At 41.5% G+C, this 24,382-nt stretch overlaps 1 protein-coding gene across 4 annotated transcripts; it reads right to left on the minus strand.

Moving 5' to 3' along the window:
- Nucleotides 1–338: 338 nt before the first annotated feature.
- meak7 (MTOR associated protein, eak-7 homolog) lies at nucleotides 339–15,081 on the minus strand. 4 transcript variants are annotated; one of them, XM_087844194.1, is made up of 10 exons: nucleotides 15,017–15,072; nucleotides 13,590–13,709; nucleotides 13,346–13,498; nucleotides 12,831–13,094; nucleotides 12,609–12,753; nucleotides 12,297–12,508; nucleotides 7,691–7,877; nucleotides 6,541–6,659; nucleotides 5,510–5,689; nucleotides 339–1,510 (listed from the first exon to the last, which is right to left on the minus strand). In XM_087844194.1, the coding sequence occupies exons 3-10, from the start codon at nucleotides 13,490–13,492 to the stop codon at nucleotides 1,385–1,387; spliced, it is 1,380 nt and encodes a 459-aa protein (XP_087700320.1). In that variant the 5' UTR covers nucleotides 13,493–13,498; nucleotides 13,590–13,709; nucleotides 15,017–15,072; the 3' UTR covers nucleotides 339–1,384. The 4 variants fall into 4 exon arrangements, with proteins under 4 accessions (XP_087700320.1, XP_087700319.1, XP_087700318.1 ...); XM_087844193.1 differs by having other exon boundaries at nucleotides 13,590–13,748; nucleotides 15,017–15,071; XM_087844192.1 differs by lacking the exon at nucleotides 15,017–15,072 and adding an exon at nucleotides 13,891–14,039 and having other exon boundaries at nucleotides 13,590–13,748.
- Between the last annotated feature and the right edge of the window lie 9,301 nt (nucleotides 15,082–24,382).

Raw genomic sequence — 24,382 nt, forward strand, 5'->3', positions numbered from 1 at the left:
AGCACATGGATGAAGTCCGTGAGCAGAACTAACAAGCTCCGCCCACAGGACTGATAAAAGAAGCCAGAATGGAAGCGCCGAAAACTCTCTGCTGATCCTCTCGTGGCCCCTCGAAGATGGCTCCAATGGCGAGTCTGAACTTTGAAGCCTCAAAGCCTTTGTCTGCTGCCAACTGTGGGTGGAAAGATAAGCTATCAGCTAATTCTTGGATAGCAAGCTGCACCCATAAACCTACTTGGGGTGTGGTCGCAATAACTGACTATCCCGACAGTGGGACTAAAATTTATAGATGTCTGCCAAGTGGCAACCTCAGAAGAAGCATCTTAGTCACATGGTAGAGTACACCGTACTTTATTATTCCTTGTGAGCTTGTTGGGAACCATAACTGTGCTTTATTTATTAGGGGCCCTGCCCGGCCATCAGACAGAATGCAAGGTTAACACACGTCAGCTACATCTATCTTTTAAATACAGTCAAAGAATCAACTATGGAAGCGTTTAAAGTAGCGAGCAGCACCCATCTTCACACACTGCTTCACCTTTCACACCAGAGCAGAGCAGCTGCTGCTGTGAACTGCTGCAAAAACAGCAAAACAGCCTTTTAAATGAATAACAGCCAGTTAGTGCAACAAGTAAAGTGCTGCAGCTTCTCTGGATCAGCTCACTCTGCTGTTCATATGAGTGAGAAGGAAAATAACACCAAAAGATCAAAGTAAAACAAAAAAGGCTGAAATATTTCACTTTATAAGTAATATAATACAGATTATATTACAGATTAAATAGAGATTTATTGATCCTCTCGCTGATCAACCACAGACCTGCTCATCAGTCTAAAACACTGAAGCATAAAATCACACGTGACTTAAGAGATGAAATTCACAGTATCACATCTTTGTGCAGCATTCCAGTCTTTGTTTATTTCGCTTTAACCTGTTAATTACTCAGCTTATCTGCCCAGAATCCAAGTCAGGATTTGGACTTTGTGCTAACTGGTAAGGAATAGTAAATCCAGGAATGTGTCCAGTTTGTAAAACAGGTAATCAAAGTTTCTGTTTCTTGTCTTCGTGAACTTTACCAGAAGGAAAAAGGAAGGAAAAAGAAGCTGTGCTCGCCAGTGTTGTAAATTCCCTGAATTATTCCTCCAAGCGACGTCTCTTCAGTCTGATTCTTCACTTTGTGTTTTTTAATAGTGATGAAATGAATTCACACCAGTGCAGCTCAAACGTGCTCTCGCTGATGTAAAGAAACCTGCACACTGGTGACAAACCACACTGTGCAGACCACCTTTAAGCTCCCTTTAAATCCACTTATGAATTAGTAACTGGGTAGACTGGGGGTGGGGTGGGGCATGAATGGAAGCGATATATAGCTGGGTGTGTTTACAGTCACTCCTGGTCGTCCTCTGGTTCTCTGAGGCCCTGACTGTGCATGGTCTTCCCTGTGATCTCCATCAGGGCCTGGGCCTCTGGATCCACATCCAGGATGCTCTTCTTAACTCCGCCCTCCTCACCCTGTAAAGCAAAATAATAGGCACAGAAAATAAAAACAGAGTTTTTAAAGGAAACAGCAGGTTCATGCAGAAGAACTGCAGCTCTCGTGGTGCAGTGCATGCTCTGTGCATGCACAGATCAGCATTAGAGTGCAACAAAATCAGTGTGAGTTTGCCATTAGACAAATTCTGCTGTGTGAAATGTTGTATTTTCATATATTATTATTGCAATATACAACTGCACAAAAAGTTAGTACTCTGTGCATATTAATTAGTACTAGGACACTGGGCGATAAACTGGTTTCTAAAGGCACCACTGTCTGCTAAACCTGCAGAGTTACTGATCCCTAAAGGTTATTTAGGGGGATGTTTTGATGGGAAGTCTTTGCATACATTTACATGTAAGGCTGAGCTGTGTTGTGACACAGAGACTGTTGGTTACAGTGGTGGGCGTGGCAGAAATAAGAATAAGAGAGACCTGAAAGAGGCGTTTATGACAAGGCCACCTGACTAATAGCTGGTTGGGTATCACCTTGTTGCTGCACAATATTATTTTATTTCTGTCAAACTGTGCTATCTTTGGTATTACTTGTAGATTCAACAGAAGTAATGGGAACAAATGATGTGTTTTATGACAGGCTGCTAGTGACAAAGTGCCTAAAAATGTAATTTAAGCATTTAATTTGAAAATGATTGAAAATGATCAGGTACAGAGAGTGGACAGAAAAAGCCACCAGCCCTGATTTATGCCCAAAAGCAGCCTCCGAGTGCAGGTTTTTATAATAACTCTATTGTCAAAGTTACCTTGAAAATATGGCATCAATTTCGTCGTTATTTTAAGTTGACCTTTTTTTCCCTTCAGCCACCCATTTTGAAAAATCCCTCTTTTCAGCCTTCGTTAGTTGATGGTGCTTTTTATTTGTGGGCCTCCTTGGGTATCAGGTCTTTTTCTGATCTGTATATTCAGAATACATTTGCCTCCTTTGAACAGCTCTCATTGAAATTTGGCCTTCCAAAAAGTCACTTTTTTCGCTACTTACAAATCCGGAGTTTTGTTAAGGAGAAATCTTCCCAGTTCCCATCTAGACCTCCTTGTCATGACTTTGATAACCTTCTATCGCCTCCCCCTTCATCACAGGGCCTGATCTCATCTGTATGGGAGAATATGTTCCTTTGGCAACTCCTCAACCTCTGCTATTAAAATGGCATGGGAGCAGGATTTGGGGTGTGTGATTCAGGATGACTTTTGGGATAAAATTCTTTACCGGGTCCATGGCTCCTCATTATGTGCCAAACACGGGTTAATTCAATGTAAGATTTTGCACCGCATACACTGGACTAAAGCCAGACTAGCTCAAATATACCCCAACCTTAGCCCTGATTGCGACTGTTGTCATCAAAGACCTGCCTCTCTAATACATATGTTTTGGTCACGTCCATCCCTCAAACAATACTGGATTAATATTTTTTTGACTTTATCAAAGATCATCCAGCTAACCCTCCAACCTGTGCCCTTAACTGCTTTGTTTGGGGTTCTTCCTGATACGGTTGTCTTGCCGACGGATCTGGTAGCATTTCTCACCTTATTGGCAAGACGCAGAATATTGTTATGTTGGAAGTCCTCTTCTCCCCCATCCTGGGAAATCTGGATCAGAGATGCTTTGCATTTTAGCAAACTCAAAAAGATTAAATTCACCCTGCGTGGGTCTATGGCTAAATTTTTTAAGATCTGGCAACCCTTTTTTGACCATGTTCAGACTTTGCGGTCCCGCAACGCTCCCAATTAGCCAGCTCAGACTTTATTCTATTTTATTTTATCTTATGTTTAACTATACGGACTCTATTGTGCCTGCGCTTTATGATGGCATTTACTTACCTACTTTATACATGTTTCTTTTCTCTTACAGATTTGACTTATCTCTACAACTAAGCTGACCACTCATTATGTTTGTGTTTTTTTTTGTTTTTGTTTTATGTTCTTCAAAAAGAAAACTGCACATTGTTCAATTTGTCTTTTGTAAAAATGGATGCAGAAAATTTAATAAAAATATCTGAGGAAAAAAAAAAGAAAAAGCCGCCAATGTCCAAAGAAAACATTTGAAAGAGCTTCAAAAAGCCTGGAGAACGATTACTCGGGAGTCCTTTAAATTTAAAAGGAATTGCTCCTTGGAAATAAAATATGAAGAAATGAGGGGTGGCTCAAGACTTTTGCACAATATTGTATGCAGGGATACTAAAGAGGAGATTCTGTCTGTTAGTCAGGAACTTTGAAGGAATAATGCATGTTTCCTCTTTGTCCTCTCTGGAGCATCCGAGTGTGTGTGGGAGTTTGTCCAACTGATCCACACATTCCATCCTGTGGGGGCGCTTCTGACGTTTGGACCATCTGGCTGGTTGCTATGAGCGATTCGGTCTCTGTGAAACCACACTGAGAGTTTGGTCTTAGTTCCCAGTGGGTGCTGCACTTTTCCCGAGCTGCCCTTTGCCACCGATTCTGTTCAGAATTTTTATGGAGAGAATTTCTAAGCGTACAGAAGTGGAGGGGTTTCCCTGGAATCTCGGAGCAGAGCCTCTACTCCTGGTTCAGGCATCTAACTAGGATGGACTACGATGCCTATGGGGCGAGCCCCCCAGGGTGAGGATCACATATCTCAGCTGGTTTGAGAATGCTTTGGCAGCTCAGATGAAGCTGAGGAGGTGACTGGGGAGAGGGAGGTCAGGATTTCTCTGCGTAGGCTGCCCCCCCCCCACCACACATGTGGGGATGGATGGAACGAACATGACCTTTATGTCTTTATTTCAGACAAGATTAGTCCATATCATTAAAGAAAAAAAACTATCCGCCATATCATACCGTTCACGGTAACACCGGTGTAATGTTGGGCAATGATAAGAAAATGAAATATGGCGATAGAATATGGGTAGAACGCGCATGCGCAGTGCCTTTATTTACATACGCACATGGCGGCGACGCAGAATGAGAAGAGTGAAAGCGGATCGTTGAATGAAACGATGAACCAGAACTGGTTTGTAAAAATGCTGCAACTTCAGTGGAACTGGTTTAGCTTTCGTCCGTCAGATACACAACAAAGCACATTTTTGGTAGCGCATGCTAGCGGGCCGTCGTTATTACCGTGTTGTTTGGAAAATACGGCACTTAAAATCAGTCCTTTGATTTTTCTGAAAGTCGACAGAGCCCCTTATAATCCCGTGTGCCTTATGTATGAATTCTCGTTGTGTTTACTGACCTCGAGACGATTTTATGTGCACGGCGCTCGAACATCTGTCAAATGTTTCAGTACGACTTTGCTAAGCTACGAAGCCGCACCGCTTGATGGATTGTCGGAGCATTACGGCTATCGTAGGCGGAGCCTCGCGGAGTGATACGTACTGTGCTTCAACATAATATTACCGTATTGTGTGTGTATAAGCTCTTTTTAAGTTTTGTGGATATTATACATGGTTATGCTGAGGATATGTCGTCCAGTTTCCACTGGAAATGCCTTTTGGTTAAACTGTCAGCAAGAAATTTGCACTGTTAAATTTTTATATAACTTTAATGCAGATAAAAAACAGCTGCTTGTTTAAGTGAAAATACATTGATGGGGTTTTTTTTTTGCACTAATAAAGTTGTGGAGTTGTAAAGTATTTTGTCTAGTGTCAATTATATCGTCAGTTATGTTGTTATCGCAAATTTTCAAATGTATATCGTGATAAATATTTTTGTTCATGTCGCCCTGCTCGACTATCCGAGCAGTTTTCTTTGGATTAGACATAAAAGCTGCAAACACTAAAAATGGGCTCTAAACAGAAACTTTAGTTAAGGCCCAAATCACACAAAATGCAAACATGTATTTCTTTGGTTTGACGGAGATGTTTGTTTGGCTGTTTGTGTTCAGACAGACACACATTGTTGACTCCAGGTACACCGACTAACACCCAGTGCAAACCTTCTGACTCTAGGTCAGCACGGGTCTTTATTTTGCCGAGTTTATAGAAGAATTTGAACAAGTACTCTGACCTCCTCGGGCTCGGGGGGTTTTCCCACAGCCCACACTTCCACGGAGTCCAGGGTGAAGTCTTCGTCTCCAGAGAGCTGAGGGCTGCCATACGTGGTGCACTTGGGTCGTGCCCGGCTATGACCGCGGCCAAAGTCACTATCCAGCCACAGGCCGAAATAGCCGTGCTGACCGCCCATCCCCTGATGAACACCAGACAACACATCTTTATGTCAGTTAACACAAGCAGGTCACACAAAACAAATCATTTCATTTTTCGGGGGCAAATAAATAAATATCGTCTCTTTAGCCGCTGTGTTCAGGAAACCAACCGAGTACTTTTCTATGCTGAAATCTAACCAGCAGGTGAAAGTCAAAGTGAAACCGACACAAAAGTCCAAACGTGGACAGGAGCCGCTGCGTCGACGCTGAGGAACCTATGAAATGTTCAAATGATTTCTAAATGATCAGAAGATGTGCTTAGTTTGTCAGGTCAGGCTGAACATAGCTGCTGTACAGAGCCACCTGAGTATTACAGCCTGCTCACTGCACCGCTGACATGATGATGAGACATTCCTGCACTTCTGTGGGACTTCCTGTTGAAACGCTTCTGATTCTGGACAAAATCGAAACTTTTACTCTTTTTAAATCTGCTGTCCAATTATTCGAGTCATCATTGGCACATTTCTGTTGACTATCATCTGTAGACCCTCAAATGTCAAAGACAGCGCAGCTCTACGTTACACCTGAAGCCCAGATACGACACCGTCACTGCACTGTGACAACAACAGGTGCACACTGATATCACCGAGTGTAGCTGTTGGATCAGTGAGCCAACACTGCTACCATCAGGTCAGAGATAACCAACATGCTCAGCTCACACCTCAGGAGAGTTTTTAGATAAAAGGGTAAAAAACAAAGCTTTTTAAAAACTGCTATGTTCCCTAAATCACATAAAGCTTCTCTAAAGATATTAACGCTCTGGTAAAAGTAAGAGGATATCTGTGATGACTCCATTAACAAGTTCTCTCCAGCTGAACGAGTGTGGTCTTACCAGTCCGTTGGGCATGGTCTGCTGGTTCTGATTGAGGTACATGAAGTGTTGGTTGTATCCTGTTGCTGTATAAACTCTCAGTTTGGGGCTCACAGTGAACAGGAAGCATCTGGAGTCACCTGCACACACACACACACACAAATATACAAATTATGAAGATGTAAGAGGAAAGTCAAGTGACAGCCCACAGTATTCAAAGCAGTGCTGTTACTTCCTCAGTGTTTCACTTCATCTGTGTTTTCAGATGAGTCTCTACCTGCTGCCTGACATATTTGTATCTATTAGAGCCGACACATTTTCTTTCTTTTACTGAGCTGTAAATCTCCTCCGATTACGTACTGCTGTGGAGCGCCTTAGAGAAAAACCTAATGATGCTTCAGTGATTTGACGTTTACAGATGTCTCAAGATGCACAGAAAAAAAACTTCTGCAAAGGACGAATAGGAAAGAGGTTTGGGTTTAAAACGCAGCCACGGCTCAGAAGCATAAACAGTAACACAGCGATTTATTAAGAGCTCTGTCCAGCTCTGAGGTCTTTACACTGGCTGCCTGTCCGTCAGAGGATAGACTTTAAAGTTCTGATGCTGGTCTATGAAGCTCTGAATGGTTTAGGACCAAAATACATCAGTGACCTCCTGACCCAGTATGAACCTTCCAGATCCCTCAGGTCATCTGGATCCGTTTTTTTATCAGTTCCCAGAGTCAGAACCAGACACGGAGAAGCTGCATTCAGCTTTTATGCTCCTTATATCTGGAACAAACTCCCAGAAAGTCTCAGATCAGCGGTCCTTTCTTGTAGGACCACAATCAGAATGATTTATTTCACTTGGCTAAATGTTAGAATAAAATATTAAAATATTCACTTTGTGGCCTTTTTTACATTTTAGAGGAAACAGGAAAGCTTGGAGAAAAAAATGACATTAATGAAGTAACATCGTGGCAAATCATATATGCATCTGTCCTTTTATATGATTCTGATTACAGAAACTCCCATCAAGGAAGACAATACCACTTAAAGAAGGATCATTTCGAGCTGTGAATCATGCAAAGCTACCCAAAAACAGTGGAAGAATAAAAATGAGCACAACAGGTGGACTTCAGCTCTTTTGCAGCATTAGTCTGTGGTGTGTAAGTCATACAGGCATACTTACCCTGAAACTGAGGTTTGACCTCCCAGGTGTGGGAGGCGAAGCCCCCAAAGACCTGCCCCTTGGTGTCTCTGATAAGCAGCAGGGTGGGCCCCTGCTTCATCAGGCCGGCCACCATCCTGGTAAAGCTCTCCCCGTGCAGCTGAGTGGAAAACACGAGCCTCCAGGGGGCGCTGTAGCCATCTGGCAGCTGGTGAGATATGTGTGACATCTGATGAATGATTTGCTGTTATAATAAAAATCACACTACAACAGAGGAGGTGGATCGGGAGTCTGAAAGGTGACGGAGAACCTGTTCCCCTCTTGTTACTCAGATCACTGAATGTCTTGTTTCGCCACCTTGCATGACTCAGTGCTTTTAGTTCGCGTTATCCCACTAACACTCCCCCTATTCTTCGCAGCTTTCACCACACTCTGCATGTGCGCTGCTGGAAAGACGAGTAAATGCTGTGCCAAACCCACTCAAAGACAGCAACTACTGCCCGCTCCACTCTGTTTGTAGTAGAGTATATAAATACAAAAGCATGGTTGCTTGGCACAGTCATTTAAATGAATGCACTCCCAGCCTCTCCCTAACCTAAAATTAACTCTACCTAGAAGTTAAAACCAAGTCTTAGCCCTCAAACAGGCCGTTTAGAAGGCGTGCGAACATGAGAGTTGATCTTCTTTTACAACATTTAATAACTTTGATTGTCTGAAGCTCAAACAAGTTCTCAGAGACACAGCCGGACAGGTTCACACACTTGCTTTTGTCTTTGGTTTCCTGTGACAAACTACTTCAATCGCTCACTCGTGAGCAGGCGAGCAGTTCTTGAGAAAGCTGCAAGCCACAATCTCTCCATTCTGCACGGCCACACACACTCACACATTCAGCGAGTACACAATAAAGCCTATCTTATCGAAACAGCATTTTGAGACAGTAATCCATGCCTTTGTTACTTCTAGGCTGGATTATTGTAACGCACTTTATTTTGGGGTTAGTGATGCGTCCATTAGGCGCCTGCAGGTTGTGCAAAATGCTGCAGCACGTCTTTTAACTGGAACAAAAAAGTCTGAGCACATTACCCCAATTTTAATTTCACTCCACTGGCTACCTGTACATTTAGGATTGTTTTTAAAATTCTCTTATTTGCTTTTAAATCTCTTAACGGCCTGCCCCCACCCCACCACCTCTCGGAGCTACTACAACCATATACACCTGCCCGTTCCCTTAGGTCCGCCAATCAGCAGCTCCTTAAGGTACCGAAAACTACGTTTAAATTTAAAGGTGATCGTGCTTTTGCTGTAGTTGCTCCAAAGTTGTGGAATGATCTACCCTTGCATGTTAGGCAGGCCTCTTCTCTTTCTGAATTTAAAAGTCTTAAAACATATTTATTCGCTGAAGCCTTTGGCATTGATTAGAGGGGTTGACTCTATTTGTTTTAACATGTTTCAATTTATTTTAGTTTTTTAGTTATTTATTTTATCTTATCTTATCTCATTTTAATTTTTCTTTACTTATGCTATTAGCATGTACAGCACTTTGTGAACTCTGGTTTTATGTTAAAGTGCTTTATAAATAAAGGTGGTATGGTATGGTACATCTTTTATTGTAAACATTTGGACAGTGATGCACCTTCTGTCATGTTGCCTCTGCACACAGGCCTCCTTCACCTGCATCGATCTCTGTTTGAACCTCCCCATATGGAAAAGAAATAGAAAAAACTTCATAATCATATAAGGCTCATATGATTTACTCATGAAAGTGTTCATATATTGTTTTAGTAAGTATCCAAAACATACAAGTTTCATTTCTATAAATTTTCAAGGGATCTTATATCTGTTTTCACTCTTGTATGCTTTTCATACAAGACCAATACAAACTTCACAAGATTTATAAATATCTTTTCCATATGGGTCGTAAGTGTTAAAGCTACATGTTTACCTGTGATCAATATCAGTAAAAGCAGCGACACCTGCATGTGCACAACACAAGACATCTGAGCAACTTCTGATAGACTGGTGGTGATAAATGTGTTGCAATAGTTAGTCGATTCATTGATTCTGATTACAGATTCTGGTTAATTACAAGGAACACTATGTAGGTGGCTACTTTCTGTTTTAATGGTTTAAAGAAGGCTTTTCCTTGTTTGAACATGAAAGCACCCCGAGCTTTCAGAAATATACCAGAGACTCATATTAGAGTTGCAATAATTCCTTCTCCAATCAAAAGAAAACAGCTTGTAAAAGACTTAAATAAGAGAATAAAAAGGAGGAAGCCAAATGTCAGAGCTATTTGCTTGTCTTGGTCTCTAAACTTACTACTTGAATGTTTTTCCTGTTTTGCTAACATGAAGAACAACATTGCAGCAAAATATGGAAGATGCCAGCATGTCTGCAAACACTCGCTCCTGGTCGGTGGCTCCGTCTGAAGCCCTGCGTGACTTGACCTTACAGCGTCTTAGATGCAAACAGGCAAGTTAACGATACATGATTAGCGGTCATGTGACTGCAAAACCTTAATGGAAGCCTATGGTAAAAACAGCGATCCGATTCGATCTCTAAAAGCTGTCATGACACACTAACAATAACATTTTGTAACTTTTTTTTATCAGTCTCGTCTAAGAGGAGGCTGATACAGAAATCGACCCAAATGGCAGATGGCCCCGCCCCTCCCTGAGCCTGGTTCTGTCGGAGGTTTCTTCCTGTTAAAAGGGAGTTTTTCCTTCCCACTGTCACCAAAGTGCTGCTCATAGGGGGTCATCTGATTGTTGGGTTTTCTCTGTATTATTGTAGCGTCTACTTTACAATATAAAGCACCTTGAGGCAACTGTTGTTGTGATTTGGTGCTGTGTAAATAAAACTGAACTGAATTAAGACGAGAGGATTAACCAGGTAAAGATTGGCCATTAATGAGTGTGCAGTTTCACAGTTCGCTCAAGCCTTTGCTCAGTTTTTTTGGTTGCAGACCTGTGTTATTCAAGTCAGCAAAGTTTCAAGAGTTAATTATCCAACTGACAAAAACAACAAGAAAGATTAAAGTTTGGAGAAACATCTTTGGATAGTTGGAGCCTTGTGAACGTTAATTTCACTTGGCTACATTTGATATGAGTTTGCTGATTTAGGATGACAAAAATCCTAAAATGAGAGAATAATGTCTTGGTTTTGCTCTTACTTGGCACCAGAGATGGGCAGTAATGCGTTACTGTAATCTGATTACTTTTTTCAAGTAACGAGTAAAGTAAGGGATTACGCTGCGTTACTGCGTTACTAAAACCGTGATTTTTTTGCGAGAATGTCTCATGACAGTGACGTAAGCGAGTGCGACGTTCGTGACAACAGCTGTGTGCAGATCAACAATGGATCATATATCGAGTGCAGAGAGAGTATGAGCGTGCAGCGTTTAAAGCGTGGAAGTACTGACCTTACTTTGAGTTTGATTCCATAAAAAGTGACAAAAACATTAGTGTCCGTTGTGGGTGGGAAGAAAACTTCTTTTTACAGCGAAAAAAACCCTAAACTTCCGAGCAAGCACCGAGTAGCTACGACGTAATGGGAAACTCACAGAGAAACTCGCGGATTCTTCCACTGACCGCTGCACACCTGCACCAGGGTAACCCTCCGCCTACCCCACTCCTGCTTTACAGGTGAAAATAGAGCAACAGGACCGCTAGTCTGTGACTTTATTTATTTTCTGCTGTGTTTTACTTGCATCTATTTGAAAGACTGAGTGTAAACACAAAAAATATTTTATTTTATGAGCTGGAATGTGCAGAAAATAAGTTTAAATATTAAACAAATTTCTTCCAGTCAGAGAATGTTGCATATAATTTTATTTTTGCTTGATGCATAAAGTTAAAAGATTAAAACTAATAAAACAAGTTTTAAAAAGAGACTTTTCCATTTGATTACATTTTGTATGATGATTATGCAGAAAAAGTAGAATTGGGCTGAAAGATCTATCACTTTATCACCTATTCAGGTTGTAAATCGTGTTTTTAAAAAGTAACTAAGTAACTAAGTAATTAATTACTTTTGAAAATAAGTAATCAGTAAAGTAACAGGATTACTTTTGGGGGAAGTAATCGGTAATTAGTTACTGATTACTTTTTTCAAGTAACTTGGCCAACACTGCTTAGCACCCACCTGTACAGACCACACCAGGTGCAGCCAGTAAAAAGATCTACTTACTGAACATACATATGTTAGACTGCGAGTGTAGCTACAGCATTACACTTCGTTGTACCTGTACTGTGTACATTTGCTGTGTACATAGATGTACAATAAAAGGCTATTCTATTCTATTCTATTCAAATAAAGGAAAGATTTGTCGTCTTCACACCGAGAAACAGCTTATTAATGTCACACAGGTATGAGACATCTGAAGCAGCACCAGATAACTGATGTCAAGGTGTAGGTCTCATGTTGGAACTAGAGTCGTCTGGATCGCTGCGTTTCTAAAAACTAGAGCACCTGAATACAGTTTATATGTTTGCTGTTTGCACTGCAGTAACACAACTAAGTTCTCATTAACGAGGCAAAAACAGAAGTGTAACACCAAAATGTTTCTGAAAGTTTTTTGTTTTTTTTGACTCCATAAAAAAGCAAAGATATGCTGGTATACACTGACCTGTGGAGCCAGAAACATGAGGCTGGGGATGTCCAGTAGACACTTCAGTTCATTCCAAGGCGTCTCCCTGCAGGGGGGCAGCAGCGTCGGGGCTGGCCGGTTGCTCAAAGACACACTCAGTCCCTCAGCTACCAGCAGCTCCAGGTACTGTGATACCTGCTGTACCCTGAAGATCCAGTCTTCCAGACAGGAAACATCACAAGCGCCCTCATCTAATGAGAAAAGGGGAAGTAGTAGATTAAAAGTAGGTTAAGTCAGAGAAGTAGAAGTCAGAGTTTCTAAAATATTTAAGAACTTCCAAATCAGCTCTACCTGATGGTTTGAGCTCAGAGCACATCTGCTCTGCCAGGAGTTTTACACCCAGGGAGATGTCCCCCATCCTCTCTGGCTTCCAGCCCTGCAGGCGTCCTCTGTGGACCAAAATCTGAACCACAGCAGAGACCAGGTCCTGGAGGAACTTTAGTGAAAGAGCAGGAGTGCTGTAAGAAGCACAGACAACAAATGCTGCAGAAACCAACACTACACTCTACTCACCTCCACCACCTGCTCACATGTGACAACCGCTGCCGCCCCTGCCGCATGCTGGGACATGGCCATGACGAGGGGGGCACGTTCTTCTGCAGTTCCCCGCAGAGTGTCTGCAAGGAAGACGATCAACTGCTCTCGGCTGACTCCAGAGGGGCCGGCGTATCCGGCCTTCCCCGAGGCTGCTGGAGCTGCCAGTCCGGGGTCGATGCTGGACATGCACCGGTAGACCCTCCTCACCATCGAGCCCGGTGCCACGCTGCCCACTGATGACTGGGAGAAACAAAATGTTTAAAGAAACCCGGTGACAGAATGCATCATAGTCACAAAAACAAATCCTGCCTGATAGGAAAAGCTTCAAGATGTACAAATGGAAAACTGGACTGCTTAAAACATGTGAAACCTGATGTAATGAAGTTGTGATGTTACATAGAAACTATTATTCAGGCTTTTACCTGTTCCATCTGCTGACACACTTTTAAGTCTTATTTTGAAAATATTTAGTACTGCTTCCACAGTCACACCTGCAGCATCTCCAGCGTTATGGTCTTCCCCGCGGCGCCCCCAGCACCACCCTGGAGCTTGTCAAAAACCCCCTCAACCATGGGTCGCTCCTCGGGACGGAAACGGGCCAGCCGCTTCTGCACCACCACACTCTCAGCGTTACCCATGATGCTCTGCAGTCACACAGAATGGAAATCATCATTGTGTGTACGTACTGTGAATCCAATTCAAAGAAAAGCAAAGCAATATTACAATTGAACCAACCTAAAGATAAATCGATATCAATGAAAAGAGGAGCAACGGCTATTATTTTAACCACTGGGCGAGAGGCGGGGTACACCCTGACAGGTCGCCAGGCAGTCACAGGGCTAAAAGTCAAAGAAGCTAAAACAGGTGATGAGTTTATGGGCTCGGTTAAAGAAGCTGAAATGAAAAGAATTCGATGATAAATTTTTAAAACCTCCTGTGAGCCGAGCAAATTAATCAAGTTTAGAAATTAAGAACAACACATACTGTACCAAAGACAAAAATGTAGCTAGGCCTAAATAGTGAAGCCAATGTGCACCTGCAAAGGCGGCAGGGGCGACTCCCATGGTTGCAAAAAGACTTCTGGTTGCATAGAAGTCTAAGGGAAAATCATACTCTGCTCCCTTATGAAGCCACCTGATTAAACACTTTCTGAAGAATTTATGGGCTCAGTCTTCAGAGGCATCATAAAAGGGGGCAGACTACCCAGGGAGGTGGGAGGGGACTGGGCAAGTTCCTAGTTCTTTCTAACCAGAATGACCTCTGAACGGTGAACATCGACACATGTGACAGGCATGTCTGGACCCAGTTTGCAGGGCTTTGGGACACAATGAGCAGCAGCATTTAGATGCTTTATGATGAACTTAATTGTCTGATTAATAAAACATTATGTTCAGCTGCTTCACTACAGCAGCGTCTCCTGAGATCTCTCCCGGTTAGGCAGATGTGTAAGCGCCACTGTGGGCTCACTAACTGGCTCAGTGAGTATGTTGCACTCCCAGTGCTGATTAAGCTTTATCATTTAGTGGTGACTCTATAGTGACCTGTATATTATGCCCCTCCCATTAATATGAATGGAAAGGACACAACAGCAGAAACGCTAGTTTTTATAATGTAGTCGAGCACACATGGACGGATGGACCTACATGTGTTTTCTTTCTGTCTTAATCAGCTGCTGATGCCTGAAAACACGTTTAAAATTTGTCTTTCTGAAGGCGTTTCTAGATTCCCGAAAAACTCATCCAACCATCCGAGAATAAAAACAGCAGCTTCACTGAGTAACCTGCGACAGTTTTAACTACTTTCTGTGGACGCCGCCATCTTTGTTTGGACTCAGGAATCGCAGGTGCACCCGGGAAGGAGTACAAAATTACTCTTTATCATTGCATTGACAGGATATTTTTTCCACCCGATGATTAGAGGAGTCCTTGGCTATTCTAAAGATACACACAGAGATGACTTAAGAGCGTTTAAAACGAAGCTAGCCAGGCTACTTTTCATCAGTGGTTAGCTGACACCTGGATGAATGCTGGGGTTAAAGTAACAGAGCCCAGCACTGCTTCATGAGTATCCTTCACCGAAAACGTCGTGTTTGATTAGCGAAGACGGATTTTATGCACCGCGGTCTCCGACAATAACAGTAAATGTGTCCGTGAGGGGCAAACCTTTGAATGAAACAGCTGCTAAAAGCTTTCCATCCTGTGACAGCACCACTTCCGGGTCTCGCAGGAGCAACAGCCAATGAAAGAACGAAATGTCCACGCGCTTCAGGGAGGGGGCGGAAACAATGCGCGTGAGCAGCCTGGGCGCGTTGCGTTCAAAGCGTCTAACAGGTACAATACTGAAATACCGGAATACCAGTTGTATTCATACAATATTTCTGAACATGATTATCAGATAGATAATACTATATACTCAAAAATAAATGGTATACTATAAATACTATTCGTACATCATTTTTTAATATTTACATAAAGTGACATGGGATAATATTGAAACATTTATTTTACAAATGATAAAGTGTAAAATTTGTAGCGTTATGAAAAACCATGTGTGGAGTTTTTAAAAAAATATCCAATGAAGGCCATAATTATCCTTGAAAAAACGTCATAATTTCATAGGCAGGAGATTACTGTGAATGTGACTTTATGAAATGAAAGGAAAGACTTTGTAATACCACATAAATCGGCTTGCATCATATCTCATTTCTTTCAGCACACTCCTACATTCATGTAGGAGTGTGCTGAAAGAAATGATCCTGGGGCCCGTCACATCAGAGGGCTCCTGTTTTTAGAATATACATGAAGTAACACAGCTCGATGACAAGACACAAAACAACTATTAAAATTGATAATCAATCCCATAAAGACAAAAAAGAACCACAGGAAGAAGAAAAACAACTACAAAGAGACTCTAAAAATAAACCTAAAATAAAATAAATATATAAATATATTATATTATATTATATTGTATTATAATATGTATATATATATATATATATATATATATATATATATATATATATATAAATAATATATTATATATTATATTATATTTTATTATATTATATAAATATTATATATTATATATTTATATATATATATATATATATATATATATATATATATATATATATATATATATATAAAATAAAATAAATAAAACTAAACTCTCAAAATACCCACAAAGAAAATGATACAAAGGTCTCAAGGATATATTTTTTTTTAAAAAAGAAAACTCATTCTGCAGTTTCTGTAGTTTCCCTCTTCCTGAAAAACTGAAACAAATAGTAATTTATAATCCTATTTTCTTACTTTTGTCTCAAACCTGAATGTGTGACTCATACACAGTACAGCCATCATAAAGAGCTTGTATTGTTTTCATGCTGCCGTCCCCTCTTTCGCCACTAGAGGGGCCACGAGAGTAACTAAAGAGAAACGGGAAGGTCCTCTGCAGAAACAGCAGGCAGTTGGAAAAATGCCTTTTAAGGGCATAAGATTTGCTGTGTGAGTGCTCGGAGTTGGATGTGTTGCATTGTAATGAGGGCTTTTGAATATGAAGGTGACGCATTGCCATCTGCTTGCGTCACATAAACAGGATATGGTGGCAAAGCAGAGAGTGCAGTATAAGAAGAACCTGAGAGTTAGAAGACCAACCCTGGAGTGCATCCACTGCAATAAAGCCACAGATAACTGGGTCATAAACCTGAATGACTCAGTGAAGTTTTGGTAGTACGAATACTAAATGGAGTTATCATCACTCTGGTGGACCTCCACCTGCCTCCATCTGAATTTGAACCTCACTGCCTCCAGGCTTTTGCTTAGTCCTAGAACCACACCTTCCAGATTTTTAGTCTTTCTGCAAGTTTGCTCTCACGTCTGCTTGATTCTGCATTGCTCTACTTCATAGTAAAGACACACATTGACAGTGTGAACTTCTGTTGACTGTAGTGGAACTTAACAGCACCTGCCATAAAGTGTTTAAAGTAGCAAAAACACATTTGGGAAAACTCAGCAGCGAGTCTTTCTCCAGAAACTGTGTCTGGGTTTCTCAAGAACAGAAAAAAAAAATCCAAAAACTTTGGTGTGAGCAGTTTCAAGTAGGAAGTATTTGCTTTCTAGTCTCTACATCGACCAATCAAAGGAAGCATGTAACAAGCTCACATTACAGCTCAGCCGAGGGAGACGCCTGCTTGTGTAATGTCTGTGAGGGCGAGCTTCTTTCTAGGCGGGTGCAGCTCAGCAGAAAGAAAACAGTTTGTACTTCAAAGTTAACAGGGTCTGTGGATCATTTTAAAGTCATGATGTTTGGAAAGAGAAGTTTGATTTTGGGGTGAACTTCAGTCAGGAAGACTCTTACAAATAAACATATAAGTATTAATTATAAATTCAGATAATCTTTATGTTCTTTGTACTTGAACTGTAGACAAGTTTGAATTTATTTAAAGGTTTTAAGAAGTGTGTCAAACGTTCTAGAATATCCAAGAAGCTCCAAGAAGGAGAATAATAGATGTATCGGAAGGCTCCATTTTTGATAACTGGATTAAACATTATAGCTTGCTCCTTATGTGGACGACATGATCCATGTTTCTACAGGGAAAACTGTATTATACCTCCTGTAGCTGCAGCTGATTGATCAAGTAGGGCTGTTTTTTTCAACATGTTAAAGTTTTAAGATTGTGTAGCTTACAACATGTGCATTGCGTCATTCTTTATTGTGTTTCAACACAACAGTGCAGACAGAGTTCTCTAAATAATCCTCTAACAAAGGGAACAAAGTCCAAGCCTTGTTTAGAATTTATACAGCAGCTATTTAAGGCAGCAATCTGCAAAGAGAAATACTACCTTAAACTGTGCAAAGGCCGCAAAGATTGTGTACTCTCATATGCATGCTCATATGCATATACATATACTCATATATGTACTCTTATATGCATAACACACAGACACAGACAGAAAAGCTGCAGGAATAACCGTCTTTTGGAAAGTTTTCATCTTCTTGGACCTAAAAGTGTTTTTGTGATTGATTCTTATAGAAATATATTAAATATAATATACAGACATTTAATGTGATGCAGGATCAGGAGACATTGCAGGCCTGGGTCATGAAAGGATAATACAAACAATGACGCATTTAATAAAAAAAAGAAAAAGTGATTTGCTTAAGCAAAATCACTTCATGCACTCATTTGTTTCAGTACGACCTGTTTAAGTCAGTAAGTCTGCGTCAGACTTCACAGAGCATTCTTATTCCCAACGCGCAACACACCAACCATTTATCACATGCGAGGGGATGTTACGCCGTGGGATGAGAATGTGTTGTGTTTAACGAAACAAGCTGAACATAAAGTCACAGTTTATGGCTCGCACTTCTCATTTCTCCTGAACTGAGTATCAAACAAGTGTGTACACTTTCTCTGGAAACTCGCGGCTGTTAGTGGTTCGTACCGAATCAATCCTGCCAAAGAGCAGCACTAAGACAGAGCAGGCCTCGCTGGGCTGAAGGGGATGGGCGTGATAGCAGTGGCCTTTTATTTTTTAACAGTTTCGTTTTCATTTTCCCCAAAATGACTGTTGTTGTCCCCCACAAGCTGCTGTTGCATCTAAAAGTAGAAGAGGAGGCCGGCCCTCTCCTTTGGAACCAGCTCCCAGTTTCTGTACTTTGAAGATTAGATTTCTTGAAGAAATGTTTCACTTTTCACCCGAGAAGCTTCTTCGGTTCTTAGACCAAATGGTGGAGAGTCCCTGGTATTTAAACCCTAGTTGTCCCTTAAGAGGGTCGTTGACCCACTGATTCATCACAATTTGAAGATTAAAACTTTCCTTTTTAATAAAGCCGATAGTTACAGCTGGATCAGGTCGCTCTGAGCTCTGAGTTAAAACATGAAGAGCGATTTTAGTGAGCTGCAGGGCCTGCAGGTACAACCACAACAATTACAATTTATAATCTTGGCTCTTTTTATTTTCCGTTTTGTTTCCTCATTTGTCATACTTCATCCGCCTCATACCTCAAGCAGGTACGAACAGAACCAGCGAAACACACAGTTCATGTATTTGCACACATCCCGATAAAAAAAAGAAAAACATGGCTTGATCGCTATCTCTGGCAGCCTGCGTGCTCACTCATCTGTATTGATTCAGCTGTCAGCAAGCTCAGACTTGAGAAGTGAGCCTCATTAGTTCTTCTTTTGCCTTTACCCTCTACCCCGTTCTCTGAGCTCAGTCCCTATAAGGTAAAAGCGTCACTGTCGAGTGACTGCACGGGAAATCTATCATTTGACTACCAAGTTAGAAAAAAAGAAGCCACACACTGTACACTCGCAAAGACTGAAAATCTCAACTTTATCTGCTGTTCTGCGCTTGTTGGATTCACTTGTACTTTGTGCAGAGGTTACAGCGCTCCCATGAAGTTTTCATTCATACAAGCAGGAAACAATCGTCACCTGAAGAGGTTTTCTGTTGAGGTTTAAACACAAAGGGGAACTGTGTGTTTGCCGTGCAAACAGTCTTCTTGATTGCTTTGCATCCAAAGCATTTGAATGAGATCTTGGTTTGTTTCTGACAGCTTCCTGTGCGTGTGTGCACGGACCACAATGTGCCAGCTCAGAGCTGTGAGACAAATGACACCTTGGCAAAAATGTCACTTATGCGAGTATTTCCGTTAACACCAGGCTAATATACCTACACATTTATGAAGAATCGTATCTCATTGCAATTACAATCAGCTTCCTCGTTTCGGTACGTTCTGGTCTCTGCAGCAGCTCTCGATTCATTCTGAGAGAATCAGGATGCTGCTGAGGCTTTTATGTGGTGACTTCTGCTTGCCGGTTTCACTGTAAAGTTTAAAAGCAGAAGAAGAAGAAGAAGACCGGTTCCACGAGGCAGCAGACCTTTCAAGGGGACAAAAAAAAATCGCATGCTTGACTTTTGCATGTCGGACTTCGTTTCCCTTTGCCCTCTGCCCCGTCCTCTGAGCTCAGTCCCTATATGGTAAAAGTGTCACTGTCGAGTGACTGCACGGGAAATCTATCATTTGACTACCAAGTTAGAAAAAAAAAGAAGCCACACACCGTACACTCGCGAAGTCTGAAAATCTCAAATTTATCTGCTCTTCTGCGCTTGCTCGTGTAGATGAACTGACCTTGTCAAACACAGGTGTAACTAGGTCCAGTACTCTACTATGTTACATAAGCAGTGTGCAAATTGGCTGTAATTTTTCATCCTACAAGACTAGCTACGAGCCTGGAGTCACCAAACGGCCTTCAACTTCCTTACTCTGGAAAACGAGGGGGATTCACACGATTCCAGTAGTTTCTAAAACTAAAGACAAAAAAAACTAAAAGAGAAGAAGAATTATTTTCATGAAGTAGCAAAACAACTACAGAGAAATGTGGATACATGAGTGTAATTAACCACATACAGACAGGACGACGGTATCAGCGATGTGATGGACAAAAACCGCAGATTATCAATAAGATTCTGCAACTCAAACAGCAACAGGCGAATGCAAAGCAGCTTAAACTAGTCTCAGCTTTCAGGTGAGTAACTGAAGCAACTACCTACCCATGCTGACTAACACATGACCAGGGTGATCAGATGTCCCTCTTTATGTGGGACTGCACAAGATTTTTATGCCTTTGTTCCCCTGCCCCCATATATCAAGACAGTGTCCCACATTTCACCGGCTCTGCAGGATGTGCACTTTTCTGGCTTTTACCCGGTGCATGTAAAGGAAGCAATACAGTCGGTCTAATGGGAAAGTCACCAAAAAGTCACAGGTTTGCAGTTTTTAATAAATAAGATGGAAACGATCACAAAGAAATGAATCAGCAGTTTATACTGGCAAATGCAGTTTTTGTCTCTACGGTTTCACAAAGGCAAAAAAATGGCATGGAGCAGCAGAGCACATCATAGCTGGCTGAAAAAATGCTGAAATTGTCAGATATGGCTTATAAACAGTGTACCGCCGTTACGTATTTAAAATACAAAATATGAGTAACTGTATTCCGTTACAGTTACCGTTTAAAAAGGTGGTATTTAGAATACAGTTACTTTGTTGAAATAAATGGATTACACGGCGGTACTTTCCTGTTTCATATTGTCACGGGTCAGGACTGTTTGGGTTTTGTTTGACAGCTATGTGGTTATGGTTGCCATGGTTACAGGGTGACGCTCTCTCTCTGCGTGTTTCCTGGGTGAGAGAGGCCTTTTTGTTGTTGTTGTGCTAAGCTAACAGGCAGAATGCTACAGGTATAGCTCTAAAGAATGTAGCATCATGGGCAGTGTAGTCCGTGCTGCAGGGAGAATGGACTGTCATACACGTTATGTGTCTGTGAGCGAGGGAGGGAGAAAAAGGAAAAGTACGAGCTGTCATCGAGCAAAAACGGGAGCTGGAAGCATGTAAATATAATAATAACCACTGCAGCCAAGAAGAGAGCCTGACGAGCCCAGCTGTAAGTAAGCTATTAAGACTCGACTGTACACCGTGTTCGTGTTTTCCTCCAAAAACAATAAGTTCTGTTGGAGCAGCCTTTCAACGCCTCTCTCTGTCTCTGCTAGCAAAGTTGACCCAGACAACAAAGTAAAGCTAGTTTTCGGCTACGAGCCGACACAGAACCCACCGTATTAGCCAGAGGTCCCTTTACTACGGTTCGGAGCCGCGGACCTTCAGTAACAGTAATAAATCACAGCAATAGTACATTCACGTAGTTGTAAACAGCATGATAATATATTAAGTAATCCAAAGTATTCAGAATACGTTACTCTCATTGAGTAACGTAACGGAATACGTTACAGAATACATTTTGGGGCATGTATTCTGTAATCTGTAATGGAATACATTTTAAAAGTAACCTTCCCAACACTGCTTATAAAATATACAACAATGTATGGATTCATCCATATTGAAATCCAGCGATGATTAGCGGACAGAAACGCAGCTGGAAGAACTGAAATAAAAGAGAATACAGGAACGTATAAAGACCATACTTTAGTTTATCTTTATGTTAGCATAGCATGCTAACATTGGGAAATATACAAGAGAGTTACCTACACGACGTATTTAAACAGTGCATTGAAACGCCAACATTTTCCACACATGTAAGCATTTTAATGCAGCTGAAAATGGTGAGCATTCATGTACACTACGCTCATGTGTCAAGCGACAACTTTCCAGATACACTACTCATGCACCCAAGCAGAGATGGGCAGTAATGCGTAACTGTAATCTGATTACTTATTTCAAGTAAAGAGTAATGTAAGGGATTACTATTGCAAAAAAGTAATTAGATTACTGTTACGTTCCAGTACATTTCTGTAAGCATGCTGCGTTACTGCGTTACTAAACCGTCGTGATTTTGTTTGTGAGAGTGTCTCATGACAGTGCAATGTCCATGGTGACAGACGTGTGCAGATCACCAATGGATAATATGGAGTGCAGGAGAGAGTACGACCATGCAGCGTTTAAAGTGTGGATGTACTTATATTACTTTAAGTTTTAGTGTTTAAAAAGTGACAAAAACATTGGCGTCCGCTGTTCGCTGCGTGGGAAGAAAACGTCTTTCTACAGCGAAAAATTAAACTTCAAATCTGAGCAAACACCGAGCACGCTGCCACGCTACCTCCACCCTCCACTCCTGCTAAACAGGTGACAATAGATTTAAGAGCGACAGGACTCAGTGCTGCTGAGTCTTTGATTTTATTTATTTTACTCGCATCTATTTGAAAGAGTGAGTGTAAACACAAACCATTATTTTATTTTATGTGCTGGAATTTGCAGGAAATACGTTGAAATGTTAAACAAATTCTTTCCAGTCAAAGAATGGTGCATATAATTAAATTTTTGCTTGATGCATAAAGTTAAAAGATTAAAACTAATAAAACAAGTTTTAAAAAGAGACTTTTCCATTTGATTACATTTGAAATGATAGATTATGCAGAAAAAATATAATTGGGCTGAAAGGTCTATCGCTTTATTACGTATTCACCCCGTGTCTTCTGAGGGGTAGATATTAGCTATGCAGGGGTTACCACCACCCACACAGTGCACATGTGCTATACATTATTGCGTCGTGCTGTATGGAGTCACATTTACTGTCCATTTACTGTCCAGGAACATTGCAGTGGTCAAAATGATGACTGTGGGCATCAGATTACAGTCAGTGAGCACAATAACAAGGGCTGTAGCCATCTTTTATATACAGTTTGTGTTCAAGCCCGAGAGACTTTACAGCAGAAACTATGTTTACAGCCTGAGCAGGTGTAAGATCTGCAGAGTGAGAGAGCAGCAGAGCTGCAGGATATGAAGAACATATTCGACTCGGCTGGTTATGCAAGAAATGATCAAATGCTCCTTTTTAGAGGCTGAGATAAAAGAGGTCTCTACAACAGACCACTGTGTGAAGCTATGAATGATTTTAACATAAAAAAAAGACAAAAAAATTCATCTTGTAATCGATGTGGTTTAAAGAGCAGAGCCACTCCCATCCGTCTCATAAAGAGCACAGAGGCAGTTGACCTTTCGCTGTGACCTCTGTGGCCTTAACAAATGAATAACCGCTTTAGCAGACGTCACTGATCCACGAAGAGGCGAGAGTTATGGTTTAATTAAAAGGAAATAGACGTGGACGCCACGTGAGCGACTGGAGCGATAGGAAGAGACAGAACCGAGGGAGACGGCAGAACGCGGGTCAGCAGCAGCGTTATGCAAGATGATGCTGTGGTTCGACACACTGGAGGGGGAGATATGTGGTGCCTAAATACAACTTGACTCACCCATTCACACAGATTCACACATGCACTTCTTTTTCTATACAAGCGCTTTTCTATCTGACATTCACGTCACTTAATCGCATCGGCGAGCAGCATGTGCTTCCGTGTCTTTCCCAAATGCTTAGCCGTGCACACTGGAGCAGCCAGGGATCGAACCACCAACCTCCTCTACCTCCTGAGCTCCAGCCGCACCTACACATACTCTAATTGTTATTGGCACAGAGACCCGAGTAAGTGGATCTTGTTCTTCATGTTTTCACCACAGTGAATGACAACAAAGAGTCCCTGACATCCTCGATGTCCTCGGAGACGCTTTTTGTCCCGACACATTTGAACCCAACGACAGATGAGCTTCGTAACAATTATTTTGAAATCATTTGAATAGCTCTTAATCTCCCGCCAGAGGCACAGGCATCCACAACCTTTTCTGACGAAGGCCCCGATGAAGACTTTCATCTTTGCATGTTGACTCCACGGTCAGCAGCAAATACAACAGAAGAGCCCATTTGTTAAATAAGACACGCTGTACCTGCCACTCCCTCGGGAGGTTCAAATCATCGCCACAATTCTTAATGTATGAGTTCACAAAGCTACTTTTCTAATGTGATGTGTTTAATCATCATAATCAATTTAATGAGCGCTGTGAGCTTTCATTTTCATAACGGTACAGTTTGTTTTCAGTCTCTTTGAATCTGTGGAGATCTGACTGAATGGGAGCACTTGTGTACAGTAAACAGTGACTTCAGCATTTGAAGTTCTGCA

This window comes from Neolamprologus brichardi, chromosome 7, assembly GCF_056152115.1.
Source record: "Neolamprologus brichardi isolate AB-2024 chromosome 7, ASM5615211v1, whole genome shotgun sequence".
Classification (NCBI taxonomy): Eukaryota; Metazoa; Chordata; class Actinopteri; order Cichliformes; family Cichlidae; genus Neolamprologus; species Neolamprologus brichardi.

What these genes read in the sequence shown, in the direction of transcription:
- meak7 (XM_087844195.1), bottom strand. Translation starts at nt 13,492, where the DNA reads ATGGGTAACGCTGAGAGTGTGGTGGTGCAGAAGCGGCTGGCCCGTTTC. An exon ending in TAACGCTGGAGATGCTGCAG is followed by an intron (nt 13,095 to 13,345) that starts GTGTGACTGTGG and finishes TGTTTCTCCCAG; the next exon opens with TCATCAGTGGGCAGCGTGGC. An exon ending in GGTCAAACCTCAGTTTCAGG is followed by an intron (nt 6,660 to 7,690) that starts GTAAGTATGCCT and finishes GTGTGTGTGCAG; the next exon opens with GTGACTCCAGATGCTTCCTG.